The sequence below is a fragment of the Tupaia chinensis genome, unplaced genomic scaffold (genome assembly GCF_000334495.1).
Source record: "Tupaia chinensis unplaced genomic scaffold, TupChi_1.0 Scaffold144045_1, whole genome shotgun sequence".
In the NCBI taxonomy this organism is placed as follows: Eukaryota; Metazoa; Chordata; class Mammalia; order Scandentia; family Tupaiidae; genus Tupaia; species Tupaia belangeri.
In genome coordinates this window covers 1,186,175-1,200,009 of record NW_006203897.1, presented here as the reverse complement: position 1 = coordinate 1,200,009, position 13,835 = coordinate 1,186,175, and the positions used below count along the sequence as shown (strand labels likewise).

The window sequence follows — 13,835 nt, the reverse complement described above, 5'->3', positions numbered from 1 at the left end:
GTTTTTGCTATAGGGCACGTGAGCTCGCCAGAAAGACAGAGAGAGACAGAGAGACAGAAAGTGAGAAATCAGTCCCCAGGGGGGATGACCATGCCACAATCCCTTCTCCTCCATTCTCCTCTTGGGATCTTGGGCATGCACGCACATACACCTTGCGTAAGTTTAAGCACCGGGTCCGGGACTTGAACTGCGGTGGACTCCATGGGAGTTCAGCGACATAACCATTATGCTAATGGCTGATCCCAGCACCTGGTATTTTTTTAAAACCACCAGATCTGGGACTTGAACCACTCTGTTGGCTATGTGGGATCCAGCCACCTTAACCACTACTCCACCGGCTGGCCCACACAAGCCTTTTAGGAAATGGTTCAAGTCAACCTTTGTTGCAACCTAAGATAATTAAATACCACAGACTATTTGTCCATTCAGTTTGTGGCTCTATTAACTTTTCTTTCAAGTTTATTTTATTCATGATAGAGAATGTGTGTATATACCCAAAAGAAAGAAAAAGAAAGACACCCCAGACAGGGTCTCATCGTTCATGAGCTCCTTTCCCCTCAGTATCGTGAGCACCCACGAGCATGCCCAGTGTGTTCCAGGTCAGTCTGGGATCCATACCTCGTTGGACATGTGGCTTCCAGCACTTCAGTCCAGTATGCTATGGACTGCACCAGCTAGGCTGGGCTGTATGAACATTTTTAACTTTTAAGGACATGCCCTGCTCTGGAGGGTTGGTGGGTTAGTCCGCCTTGGTGAACATCCATTTCCTGCTGCCAGCCGCACCTTTTATGAGTTGGTACTACAGACCCCAGTTTAGAAATGATGTCACATACTACAGAAAGCAATGCTCTTGCACGTATAATGACACCTGGTGGCACAGAGTGATCTATATAATCATCGCTGCTCTGTTTCTGTTGTGTTTTCACCCAATAGCTATCAGATCATGTTGGACTGCTGGCACAAAGACCCAAAAGAAAGACCAAGGTTTGCAGAACTTGTGGAAAAGCTAGGCGATTTGCTTCAAGCGAATGTTCAACAGGTAAAGCTAAATTTATCAAGAATATCAGAAGACCAAATAAATGCCTTTGAATGTAAATTCATTTAAGAGCTATTACAATAGTTGAGATAAGCAATAAAAAAGTGTGTGTGCATGTGTGTGTGTAGAATCTTTCCTTTCAAAACACAACTGAGATTGTGCAAGTGACAGAGTTGAAGCTGACACAGTGCTTCACAGAAACTGGTCCAGGTAGAAGTTTGCGCTAGTAGACCTCTGTCTTTGCAATTGTAGGATGGCAAAGACTACATCCCACTAAACGCCATACTGACCGGGAACAGCGGGTTTACATACTCAACTCCTACCTTTTCTGAGGACTTCTTCAAGGAAGGCATTTCAGCTCCAACGTTTAATTCAGGAAGCTCTGATGATGTCAGGTAAGATTTCCTCCCCCAACTCCAGTCACAAAGTTGCAAAATTAACTCTCTCCCCCAATTTTGTTTTGTTTTGTTTTAGAGGTTTTTCTTGTCATAGGGCATGTGTGCTCTCTGGAGAGAAACACACAGACAGTGAGAGGGAAAGTTAGAAATCATCCCCTGTAGGCATGGCCACACTGCAGTCCTTTCTCCTCCATTCTCCTCCTGGATCTTGGGTATGCATGCACACATACCCGGTGTGATTTTCAAACCATCCAGTTCACGACCTGAGCCACAGTCCAACAATACACCATCTGCTGGGCCCCTCCTCAAATATTTTTTAATGTAAAATAAGGAAGAAAAATAAGCAAAGGAAGAATTTTATAATCACCCATATGCCCACATTTTAAATTCAGCTACTGCTGACATTTTGCCCTATTTTGTTTATATACTCTGTTTCTTTTTGCTGACCCATCTTAAAGAGGACTCAAGGCATTATAACACTTGCTCCTGCATACTTTGGTATACATATTACCCAGACATTCTCCTAGATAACCACACCAAGATTTTTAGTTTTTTGTTTTTATTTTTGCCTTAGGGTGCATGTGCTTGCAGGGAGGGTTTGGGGTGGGTGGTGGAGAGACAGAGACAGTGAAAGGGAAAGTGAGAAATCACCCCCCACCCCCCCAGAGGGGATGGCCCTGCCACAATCTCTCTCCTCCATTTTCCTCCCAGGTTCTTGGGTATGCATGACACATGCTGGGTGTGATTTTCAAACCACTGGGTCTGGGACTTGAATACAGTTGGCCATGCGAGAGTCCAGCGATGTAACCACTATGCCATCTGCTGGTCCTGCACACCAGGATTATCACACCACAGGAATTCCTTAATATCAGCTAATCGAATTTCCACAATTTCTCCCAAATATCTGCTACACTTTCTTTTTAAAAAAGTGGGATCCAATTAAGAATAACATGTTTCCTTCATCAGTCTTATTCTAGAACAACCCTTTCTTCCCATTTCTTCTCCCATCACATTGGCTTTATTTATTTTTTTTTCTTGAGAGAGATTTCTGCTATAGGGTGCATGTAAATGCTCGCAGGCGAGACAGAGAGAGCCAGAGATGGAAAGAGAGGAATCATCCCTTCAGGGGGATGGCTATGCCACAATCCCTTCTCCATTTTCCTTTTAGGATTTTGGGCACACATGCACATGTATCCAGCGTGAGTTTCAAGCTGCAGGATCTAGGACTCAAACCACAGTCAACTATGTGGAAGTCCAGTGACATAACCATTATGCCATCTGCTGGTCCCCTTGCATTGGCTTTTTTATGAGACCTTAGATAAAACTAAGCAAAACTGGATTTTTTCCCCTTACCTAACAAAGTAACATATTTTGCATGACTGCAAAGGAAACTGGAACAGGGACAAGGAGACAGATATTTATTGATGGCTGAAAAGCAGCAGAATGGTTTCTAACCCAAGAGTTCTGATCCTTCCCCCCACACCCCCCCCCATGCCCTATGCAGTTAGGACTCCTTTTAGCACACTTAGACTGTCCTGAGGCTTTCTAGCATCTTCTCCTGCAGTAGGTATAACCCTCAAGTTCAGCCACCAGGGAAGGCAGGAGGAAGACCTACCACAGTTGGAAAAACCTGACTGTGTCTATGATGGGCTTCAGAAAAATCCAGGAGGAACCAGAGAGTCGTAACAGATGACTGGTCAGAATCACTGCTCATGACTCACGCCCAGACCAAGGAGCTGATGCAGATAAATCATCCTTTTTTAAAGATAAGAAAGCTAGCGTGGATCAAATAAATTAGCATAGTTTGGTAGGGTTAGTAATGGGGAGGCAGTGGGGTTACAGTGTCAAGAGTTATTTAGACTCTTCTAATATTAGCCTTAGGCCCAATAGAGGCCTGCCTGCACGGTGGCCCTGCAGAGGGTGACCGACTATCAGACTGAAAAGTGCAATCAGTAGCTGAACTTGCCCGGGGGTAGTAGCCACACAGCAGGTATCACTGATTGTCTTTCCTAATAGATCATCCACACAAGTCAGCAGGTAGTCACAGAGAAATCTTTTGTTATACATTTCTTTTTATTTTAATTGCCAGGTGGCACACAGACTCACCAAAGGCTGGGGTGGGAAGGAGAGAAAGAGAGAGAGAGACAGCACCCCACAATGGGGTGTGGCCATGCCGCAGTCTTTTCTTCTCCATTTCTCCATCCTGTCAGCATTTTGGACATGCATTGACCTATGCCTGGTATGTTTTTCAAGCTATCAGGGCCAAGATTCGAACTACGGTTGGCCACACGGAATCCATCTCCTCCTGCACGGCATGTAACTCCTGCACAACAGGGCTGGCCCCCAGTACTACCCATCTCTCCCAGTCCATAGTCACAGTCTAGAATATATTAATACAAGACCGGCCTTGGCACCTAACTAGGTCGTTAAATCAGCTATACAACCTTGACATTTTGTTACTTCACATCCTTTTAGGAAGCAGGCAGCCATAAATGATAAATAGAATTCCTTCTTAGTCCCCTGGGCATCGTTTCTGTCCTTTGTACCAGAGGGCATTCAGAGAGGATGCCTCATGTCTCCTTTAGGCCCAACGTTTTTTCTTTTTCTTTTTTCTTTTTGGAGAGGTTTTTGCTATAGGGCGCGTGTGCTCACCAGAAAGACAGAGACAGAGAGAGGCAGAAAGTGAGAAATCACCCCCCAGGGGGATGGCTATGCCGCAGTCCCTTCTCCTCCTTTCTCCTTTCGGGAGCTTGGGCACACATGCACACGTGCCCCACGTGAGTTTAAGCCACCGGGTTCGGGACTTGAACTGCAGTCAACTACATGGGAGTACAGTGATGTAGCCATTATGCCAACTGCTGGTCCCTAGGCCCACTATTTTCTAATTCCACAGGGAACTAGAATGGGTTCTTCCAGGGTTCTGCCTGAAACTATGGAATGTAAATTGATAGCCATGTACCATGAGGATTCCCAGAGGTTCACAGCAGGGAAATTCAAGCTTCAGGAGTTAGGCAATTCCTCCTCCATGTTGTTCAATGTAGCTGGGATACAGGGCCCACAGTCTCCTGACTAAGCAAAGCTGGATGCATTTTCCTGTCTTGACTATTCTTTCTGCTTCTTTATTAGATATGTAAACGCTTTCAAATTCATGAGCCTGGAAAGAATCAAAACATTTGAAGAACTTTCACCAAATGCCACCTCTGTGCTGGATGTAAGTCATGAGGTGAAGCTACTCAGTGCACCTGGCAGACCATTCACAGCCTCCATCCAAGCACCAGCTCCACCGATGGTGGCTAAAATGACAACGGCAGGGGGGCTGACAGGCAGACGTAGCTATGCAAAGCTAATCTGAAAATATTCTTTGGTTTGAAAAGGATGCAGAATTCATTCTGGGGTCCAAGTCCTCACCTGGTAGGAATATAGTGCTTTAGGAAGTGTCATTATGTGCTTATAAGCTGCCTGGCTGTCAGCGATGCATCCTTGCTTTCAGAGTAATAGAACAACTCTTAGCTGTGGCTGGGCCCTGTGATGTAACAGAGAGCATTCTTTTAAGAGTAGCATTGAATCTGGAAGAACTCAGTCTGTGACCCTTCCTCCTGAGGTTCTGCAGGCTGAACTGCCGGGTTCCTATCCAGCCACACTGGGGGAAGCAAGTACAGTCAGATATACAAGAGACCTGCACCAGCCGTTTTAAAGAGATGAAGGTTAGGGAGGACTGGGCAGGACTACAGACCTTAGACTCAAAGCGTGAGCTCCAGAGAAGCCACAACCTAGGGGCTGGCCAGAAATGCCCACTGTCAGGACCCACTTTCTCCCAGTTAGACTCTGCCTCAGATCCCGAGGATTCTTGTGCAAATTCAAGTTTGAGAAGCGTTGGTGAAGGTTGTATCTCATAAAGATACAACCTGATGACATAGGAAGGTGAGCACCACAATTGGGGTGGCCTTGAACAAGCAGTCACTATGAAAGACTCCGAAACCTTTTCGGTATCAGATAAACAAGATATAATTTAAAAATGTAAAGCATTGCAAATAAGCTACAGAACACAAAGGCAAAGTGGCTGAAAATGTGTTTTGCTGTGTGGTACATTCGTTTCACAATTCAGGGAACCACGGAGCAAAGCACAGAAGATTCTCTTGACCTTTACCCTCCTCACTCTGAAGCAGGGGTGAATTATGACAGTGTCTTTCTTTGATTAGATGGTTACTGATCATTACAGCTATGAACACAGCCATGTGAGAACCTCAAAGGGTGGCAGGAACGAAGTGTGGAATCTACTTACTGGGTTATGCTGGAACATGCTATATTAACACAGTAAGGCAGAGACCGCACCAAACTCAGTGCTCAAGATGAACGAATGGGGAAATAGAATAGCTAGGAATTATGACCAAGGAAGGCTTGCAAAGTCCAAAACAATGGACCATGGCTTTGTAAGTTCTCAGAACTTTTATACATCATCACTAGCAAGTAATAGGATACCCATTGCCAGTTTTAACCTGCCAGAATTAATTTTAATATACTTATGCAGTAATTCACATAAAAGTTGATTATAGAAAATCCTTACTTAATTACCTGCAATTTTTACTTTTGTTAGTTTGTTTACTTCACCTGCAGGCATAAGGACCTCATAGTCCCTGGAAATAAGCATTTCTCGACCAAGTTTGTAGTTGCCAATTTGGAGAAAATGCTGGCCCAGGAGATGGGGACTGTAGAGGGGGAGGGCAGAGCTAGGAGTGCCCTCAGAGGGACATCTCAATATCATCCCCAGACTTGGCGTCGACCCTCTGGGCCATGCAATGATGTAACCTTTCTCCTCCTTCCCCACCAGGATTACCGGATGGACAGCAGCTCTCTGCTGGCATCGCCCTTGTTGAAACGCTTCACCTGGATTGAAAGCAAACCCAAGGCCTCCCTAAAGATTGAGTAAGAAAGCTGAGTGTTTTTCCTGTGATCATTGGTGGAGGGGTGCGAAGGAAGACGCCAGAGAAGGTGGTTGAGTTGGGGATATTTGAGGGTCATGGACTTCTCTCTTGAACTTGAGTGTTCAGGCATTGCAGAAAAGCACCTCTACACACACAGGGGGTAAAAGGGGCATAAAACCAGACACACACACAAGGATGTGAGGGAAAAGAGTAAGAGGAGAAAGCGTGCAGAAATTCACTGCGAAGACAGGCAAACGCACGAAGCACAGCACCTTAGGAGGAGCCCACTCTGCCCACTTGTGAATGATGCAGGTGGAGAGAAGCCTATGGGGATGGGAGAGAATGGTTGCCCTTACTCCACCCTGGAGCAGCAGGGTTTTTACAGGAGGAGCCACAGAGCTGTCTTCCAGGCATAAGACATGCCATCCTGAGAACTCAACCCTTCCAAATGAAGGACTCTCTGCTTCCTATTGATCCCAGCACCCTTTGCTTACTCGAAGATTTCTCCATGAACCCCTGGCTTGATTAACCAGCCAGCTCCATACTAGCCTACACTGTGACAATTAGGCTCATGCGTTATAACCCACTAGCTCTGTGTGGCCCTCCAGTTGCTCTATGCTAATCTCTACTAGCTGGACTGAAAGGATGGTCCTGTCAGGTGTTCCTTCCTTGCCTGGTTCAAATGCCTGGCCTTTTCTGACCCAAAGGCAGAAACTGCTCTTCTTTCATCTGAATCAAGGCCCAACAGATGTTTTCTCAAAGGACCAGTGGTAAACAGCTGTTCAACTCTGCCATTGTAGTAGAAAAGCACCCAAAGTCAATAAATAAACGTGGTGGGAACCAGCAGTTAGCGTAATGGCTATGTTGCTGGACTCCCACGTAGTCGACCGCGGTTCACATCCCGGACCCCGTGGCTTAAAACTCATGCCGAGCGCGTGTGCATGCGTGCCCAAGATCCCAAGAGGTGAATGAAGGAGAAGGGGTTGCGGCGCAACCATCCCCCCCTGGGGGGTGATTTCTCGCTTTCTGTCTCTCTATCTCTGTCTGTCTGTCTGGCGAGCGCATGCGCCCTATAACAAAAACCTCTCCAAAATAAATAAATAAACGTGGTTATGTTCCAATAAACTTACCTACTGAAAAGGTGGGCATGGCCAATGAGTCCATGAGAAATGCTCAACAGTATTAGCCATCAGGAAAATGCAAATCAAGCCACCATAAGATACTACTTCACACCCATGAGGTTGGCTAGGATCAAAAAACCAGTGTATGTGAGGATGTAGAGAAATCACAATGCTGGCAGAAATGCAAAGTGGTGTAGTCGCTCTGTGAAATACTCTAGCAGTTGCTCAATTGCTGAATAGTTACTCAACGACCAAGGAACTTCGCTTCTACATATATACCTAAGAGAAATGGGCATTTATGTCCATACAAAAACTTGTACATGAATGTTCACAGCAACCTTTATTTTTAAATAATTACTTTATTAAACTTTTATTTATTTATTTAGTTAGTTAAATTTGACCAGAGAGGGATAAAGTGAAAGAAAAAGAGAGTGAGCAAGAGGGAAAGTGAGAAAGCAAGCTGCCAGATCTGGGACTCGAACTGCAGTTGGCCATGTGGGAGTCCAGTGCCTTAAACACCATGCCACCTGCTGCCCCCACCCCAGCAACATTATAACAGCCAAAGGTAGAAATATCCTAAGTATCGACAAATTGTCAGATAAATAAAACATGGTATATTCATACAATAGAATATTTGTTAATAAAAAGAGCAGAGTACTAACGTATGCTACAACATAAATGACCCTTGAAAATACTGTGCTAAGTCCAAGACACCAGTCATAGTATATCCCATGTTGTATGATTCCTCTGATATAGAATGCACAGAATAGACAAATCTAGAGACCCAGAAAGTAGATCAGTGACTGCCTAGGGCTGGGGATGGTGAGTATGGGGAACAGGAGAGACTGCTAATAGATCCATATAGAAGGTGAGAGTGGTATTCTAAAATTGACTGTGCTAATGGTTGCCCAATTTATATATACACTGAAAACGGACTTTGTACACTTTACTTATTTATTCATTTTTTTGAGAGGTTTTTGCTATAGGGCACATGCACTCGCCAGACAGACAGAGAGAGACAGAAAGAGCGAAATCACCCCCCAGGGGGATGGCCACGCCACAATCCCTTCTCTTCCATTCTCCTCTTGGGATCTTGGGCATGCATGCACACGCGCCCGGCTTGAGTTTTAAGCCACTGGGTCCAGGACGCAAACCACGGTCAACTACCTGGGAGTCCAGCGACATAGCCATTACGCTAACTACTGGTCCCTTATTTATTTATTTTTAAGAAAGATTTTTGCTGTAGGGTATGTGTTCTTGCCAGAGACAGAGACAGAAAGCAAGAAATCACCCTGGTGGGTGGAAGGAGACACGCTGCAGTCAACTGTGTGGGAGTCCAAGCTACTTAACCATTATGCCATCTGTTGGTCCCTGACTTGGACACTTTAAATAAGTGAATTGTGTAGTATGTAAATTATATCTCAATAAAGTTTTTGTTTAAAAATGAAAATCAAACAGGTGGCCAATGTAGTTTGGTGAACTCTGATAAAAACCAAAGGATGGCAACAAATGTCTCCAAATAGCATGGTTAGCACAACTGGTCAACCACGAGTAAACTGGAAAGACAGGGTCATCTCCAGGCAAGCATCTACGTGTTTGTTTCCATGAGTATGAAGATGGCATCAGAACAGAGCCATCGAAGATCGAGAATAACAACGAGGGATGAGTGGATAAAAGGAGAGTGGGATAACTTGCCCTTTTGTTTTCTGGTTTGAACACTTGAGAAAATGGATGGCTACTTTTAATTATACCTCTTTTGAAGAAAAGAAAACCAATTTTCTTTTGTTTTTGAGGAACCAATTTTGTACACTTAATTTCCATCCTTCCTTTCCTTTCTTCCTCTCCTCTCCTCTCCTTCTTTTTTAAAAAATAATTATTTATGTATTTAATTTCATTTGTTATTATTTTTGTTTAATTTGACCAGACAGAGACAGAGAGAGAGAAAGAGATAGTGAGAAAGCAAGCCACCAGGTCTGGGACTCAAACCATGGTCAGCCATATGGGAGTCCAGCATCTTAACCACCACACCACCTGCTGGTCCCTCCTTCTTCCTTTAGTGTAAGAGTAACCAGTAAATGAAATCAGGACCTTCTGACATCACCAGGCCACACTCTGCCACTCAAACTGTGAGCCTCTTTTCATTGGCTCATTGGCCATAAATTGTATTCTCTACTCTGAGACAAACATAGAACATGGACTTGTTAGCCCAGACCAGCGTAACTAATGTGACCCATGAGGTTCTCTCCCTCATCCCAGCTGTTATTAAACCAAAAACATGCAAACAAATATAAGAAGATAAGAGAAGCTCTTCTTCCTCCAGTATCTTGTCTCAGCCTGGATATAACACATAGAACCCACACACAAGTTCTTCCACCTTTGAGCCTTGCTACTGATACATATAGTTCAATGAATTACAAAGTTCTCTCTCCTAGAACACAAGTCTGACTGGGAAACAATAGTACTAACCTGTGTGTGAAGCTCTATGAGGGACCTCAAAAAGTTCATGGAAAAATCGAATTAATTATTTTTATGCAAAACATGTTGACAGGAGAGGGCACTAGAAAGATTCTGAGGTGCACCATAAGGGAAAAGAGAGTTCATCCCTTGCCTCTTCTAAAGCTGCTGGTGGCTATAAGCATCCCTTGGCTTGTGGCAGCATCTCTCTGTTCTATCTTGCCATGGCCTCCTCCTCTCAAGGTCACAAATCACCCTCTGCCTCTCCGTATTTATGGACACATGTATTTACCCCACCCCAGCAACATTATAACAGCCAAAGGTAGAAATATCCTAAGTATCGACAAATTGTCAGATAAATAAAACATGGTATATTCATACAATAGAATATTTGTTAATAAAAAGAGCAGAGTACTAACGTATGCTACAACATAAATGACCCTTGAAAATACTGTGCTAAGTCCAAGACACCAGTCATAGTATATCCCATGTTGTATGATTCCTCTGATATAGAATGCACAGAATAGACAAATCTAGAGACCCAGAAAGTAGATCAGTGACTGCCTAGGGCTGGGGATGGTGAGTATGGGGAACAGGAGAGACTGCTAATAGATCCATATAGAAGGTGAGAGTGGTATTCTAAAATTGACTGTGCTAATGGTTGCCCAATTTATATATACACTGAAAACGGACTTTGTACACTTTACTTATTTATTCATTTTTTTGAGAGGTTTTTGCTATAGGGCACATGCACTCGCCAGACAGACAGAGAGAGACAGAAAGAGCGAAATCACCCCCCAGGGGGATGGCCACGCCACAATCCCTTCTCTTCCATTCTCCTCTTGGGATCTTGGGCATGCATGCACACGCGCCCGGCTTGAGTTTTAAGCCACTGGGTCCAGGACGCAAACCACGGTCAACTACCTGGGAGTCCAGCGACATAGCCATTACGCTAACTACTGGTCCCTTATTTATTTATTTTTAAGAAAGATTTTTGCTGTAGGGTATGTGTTCTTGCCAGAGACAGAGACAGAAAGCAAGAAATCACCCTGGTGGGTGGAAGGAGACACGCTGCAGTCAACTGTGTGGGAGTCCAAGCTACTTAACCATTATGCCATCTGTTGGTCCCTGACTTGGACACTTTAAATAAGTGAATTGTGTAGTATGTAAATTATATCTCAATAAAGTTTTTGTTTAAAAATGAAAATCAAACAGGTGGCCAATGTAGTTTGGTGAACTCTGATAAAAACCAAAGGATGGCAACAAATGTCTCCAAATAGCATGGTTAGCACAACTGGTCAACCACGAGTAAACTGGAAAGACAGGGTCATCTCCAGGCAAGCATCTACGTGTTTGTTTCCATGAGTATGAAGATGGCATCAGAACAGAGCCATCGAAGATCGAGAATAACAACGAGGGATGAGTGGATAAAAGGAGAGTGGGATAACTTGCCCTTTTGTTTTCTGGTTTGAACACTTGAGAAAATGGATGGCTACTTTTAATTATACCTCTTTTGAAGAAAAGAAAACCAATTTTCTTTTGTTTTTGAGGAACCAATTTTGTACACTTAATTTCCATCCTTCCTTTCCTTTCTTCCTCTCCTCTCCTCTCCTTCTTTTTTAAAAAATAATTATTTATGTATTTAATTTCATTTGTTATTATTTTTGTTTAATTTGACCAGACATAGACAGAGAGAGAGAAAGAGATAGTGAGAAAGCAAGCCACCAGGTCTGGGACTTAAACCATGGTCAGCCATATGGGAGTCCAGCATCTTAACCACCACACCACCTGCTGGTCCCTCCTTCTTCCTTTAGTGTAAGAGTAACCAGTAAATGAAATCAGGACCTTCTGACATCACCAGGCCACACTCTGCCACTCAAACTGTGAGCCTCTTTTCATTGGCTCATTGGCCATAAATTGTATTCTCTACTCTGAGACAAACATAGAACATGGACTTGTTAGCCCAGACCAGCGTAACTAATGTGACCCATGAGGTTCTCTCCCTCATCCCAGCTGTTATTAAACCAAAAACATGCAAACAAATATAAGAAGATAAGAGAAGCTCTTCTTCCTCCAGTATCTTGTCTCAGCCTGGATATAACACATAGAACCCACACACAAGTTCTTCCACCTTTGAGCCTTGCTACTGATACATATAGTTCAATGAATTACAAAGTTCTCTCTCCTAGAACACAAGTCTGACTGGGAAACAATAGTACTAACCTGTGTGTGAAGCTCTATGAGGGACCTCAAAAAGTTCATGGAAAAATCGAATTAATTATTTTTATGCAAAACATGTTGACAGGAGAGGGCACTAGAAAGATTCTGAGGTGCACCATAAGGGAAAAGAGAGTTCATCCCTTGCCTCTTCTAAAGCTGCTGGTGGCTATAAGCATCCCTTGGCTTGTGGCAGCATCTCTCTGTTCTATCTTGCCATGGCCTCCTCCTCTCAAGGTCACAAATCACCCTCTGCCTCTCCGTATTTATGGACACATGTATTTAGGACCCACCCGGATAATTCAGGATAAACTCCTCCTCTTAAGATCCTTGGCTTAATCATAACTTTTGATATATGAAGTAGTATTTAGTCTTTTGCCATAGAAGGTGCTATTCACAGGGCCAAGGGACTTGACATGGGTATCTTTTTTTGCAAGGGCAGGAGGCATTTTTCAGCCCAGCACAGAAGCTATTGGACCCAAGTGTAGCAAAGGACTGAACCCTCGTCTTAAGAGTTATTTTCCACCTGGAGTTAAGGATCTGTATCACCTAATCCTACAATCCACCTCCAGCCACTGGAATGCATCTTTCTACCCTGGTGGTATTAGGGAGACAGCTTGCTGCTGTAAAACAAGGAAATTCTAATCAGAGATTGAGATAGGCTCCAATAACTAACTCTAGGACAGGTCTGAGCAGATAACTAAGAAAGAGTGGATTTCAATGTTTGTTTTTGAGAAGCCAATTTTGAAATTTGATTTTTTTTTTTTTCCTTCTTCTCTTTTCTAGCTTGAGAGTAACCAGTAAAAGTAAGGAGTCGGGGCTTTCTGACATCACCAGGCCTGCTTTCTGCCACCCCAGCTGTGGGCACGTCAACAAGGGCAAGCGCAGATTTACATACGACCACTCAGAGCTGGAAAAGAAGATTTCGTGTTGCTCTCCTCCCCCCGACTACAACTCGGTGGTCTTGTACTCCACCCCGCCTGTCTGAAGTCTGACACAAAGCCTTATTTCTAAGAGCACATGTGTATTTATACCCCCCAGAAATTAGCTTTTGCCAGTATTATGCGTATGTAAGTTTACACCTTTACCTTTCCACAGGAGCCAGCTGCTTTTTGTGATTTTTTAATAGTGCTTTTGAAAATGTTGTGACTAACAAGAATGTAACCCCAAATACATAGAGAAATAGTGACAAGTGAAGAACACTACTGCTAAATCCTCATAACATTCACTCACCGTGTTGGAGAAATCCGTTCTAAGCCCAGTGACTTACCTGCGCCAACCCCTGAGACCTCAGGGCACACAGGACCAGGATGATTCAGAAGCTGCAGCAATCATGCAGTGTAGATGCCTCTGGGCCAACCCCGGAGCCTAGAACCATAGGGCAGTACACCCTTGGGTTCTAGAGGTCGCTAGCTGGCTACTTGGCATCTCTTGAGTCCTGGGGCAGGCTTTAGAAGCCCAGTGACTTACCTGCGCCAACCCCTGAGACCTCAGGGCACACAGGACCAGGATGATTCAGAAGCTGCAGCAATCATGCAGTGTAGATGCCTCTGGGCCAACCCCGGAGCCTAGAACCATAGGGCAGTACACCCTTGGGTTCTAGAGGTCGCTAGCTGGCTACTTGGCATCTCTTGAGTCCTGGGGCAGGCTTTAGACATGTAAGGAAGAAAAGGGAAAAAAGGGAAAG

At 44.2% G+C, this 13,835-nt stretch overlaps 1 protein-coding gene and 1 long non-coding RNA gene across 2 annotated transcripts in view; one reads left to right on the top strand and one right to left on the bottom strand.

Moving 5' to 3' along the window:
- FLT1 (fms related receptor tyrosine kinase 1) overlaps positions 1–13,600 on the top strand; it is a 178,965-nt gene extending 165,365 nt beyond the window's left edge. The window contains exons 25-29 of the mRNA XM_014583107.2: positions 934–1,039; positions 1,289–1,431; positions 4,561–4,645; positions 6,263–6,357; positions 12,935–13,600. Coding sequence (XP_014438593.1) covers positions 934–1,039; positions 1,289–1,431; positions 4,561–4,645; positions 6,263–6,357; positions 12,935–13,136 — 631 coding nt within the window. The 3' untranslated portion in view covers positions 13,137–13,600. The remainder of the gene's footprint in view (positions 1–933; positions 1,040–1,288; positions 1,432–4,560; positions 4,646–6,262; positions 6,358–12,934) is intronic.
- LOC114005581 (uncharacterized) lies at positions 13,313–13,829 on the bottom strand. The gene is made up of 2 exons (XR_003547418.1): positions 13,619–13,829; positions 13,313–13,418 (listed from the first exon to the last, which is right to left on the bottom strand). It is a non-coding gene; the product is annotated as an uncharacterized LOC114005581 (long non-coding RNA).
- Between the last annotated feature and the right edge of the window lie 6 nt (positions 13,830–13,835).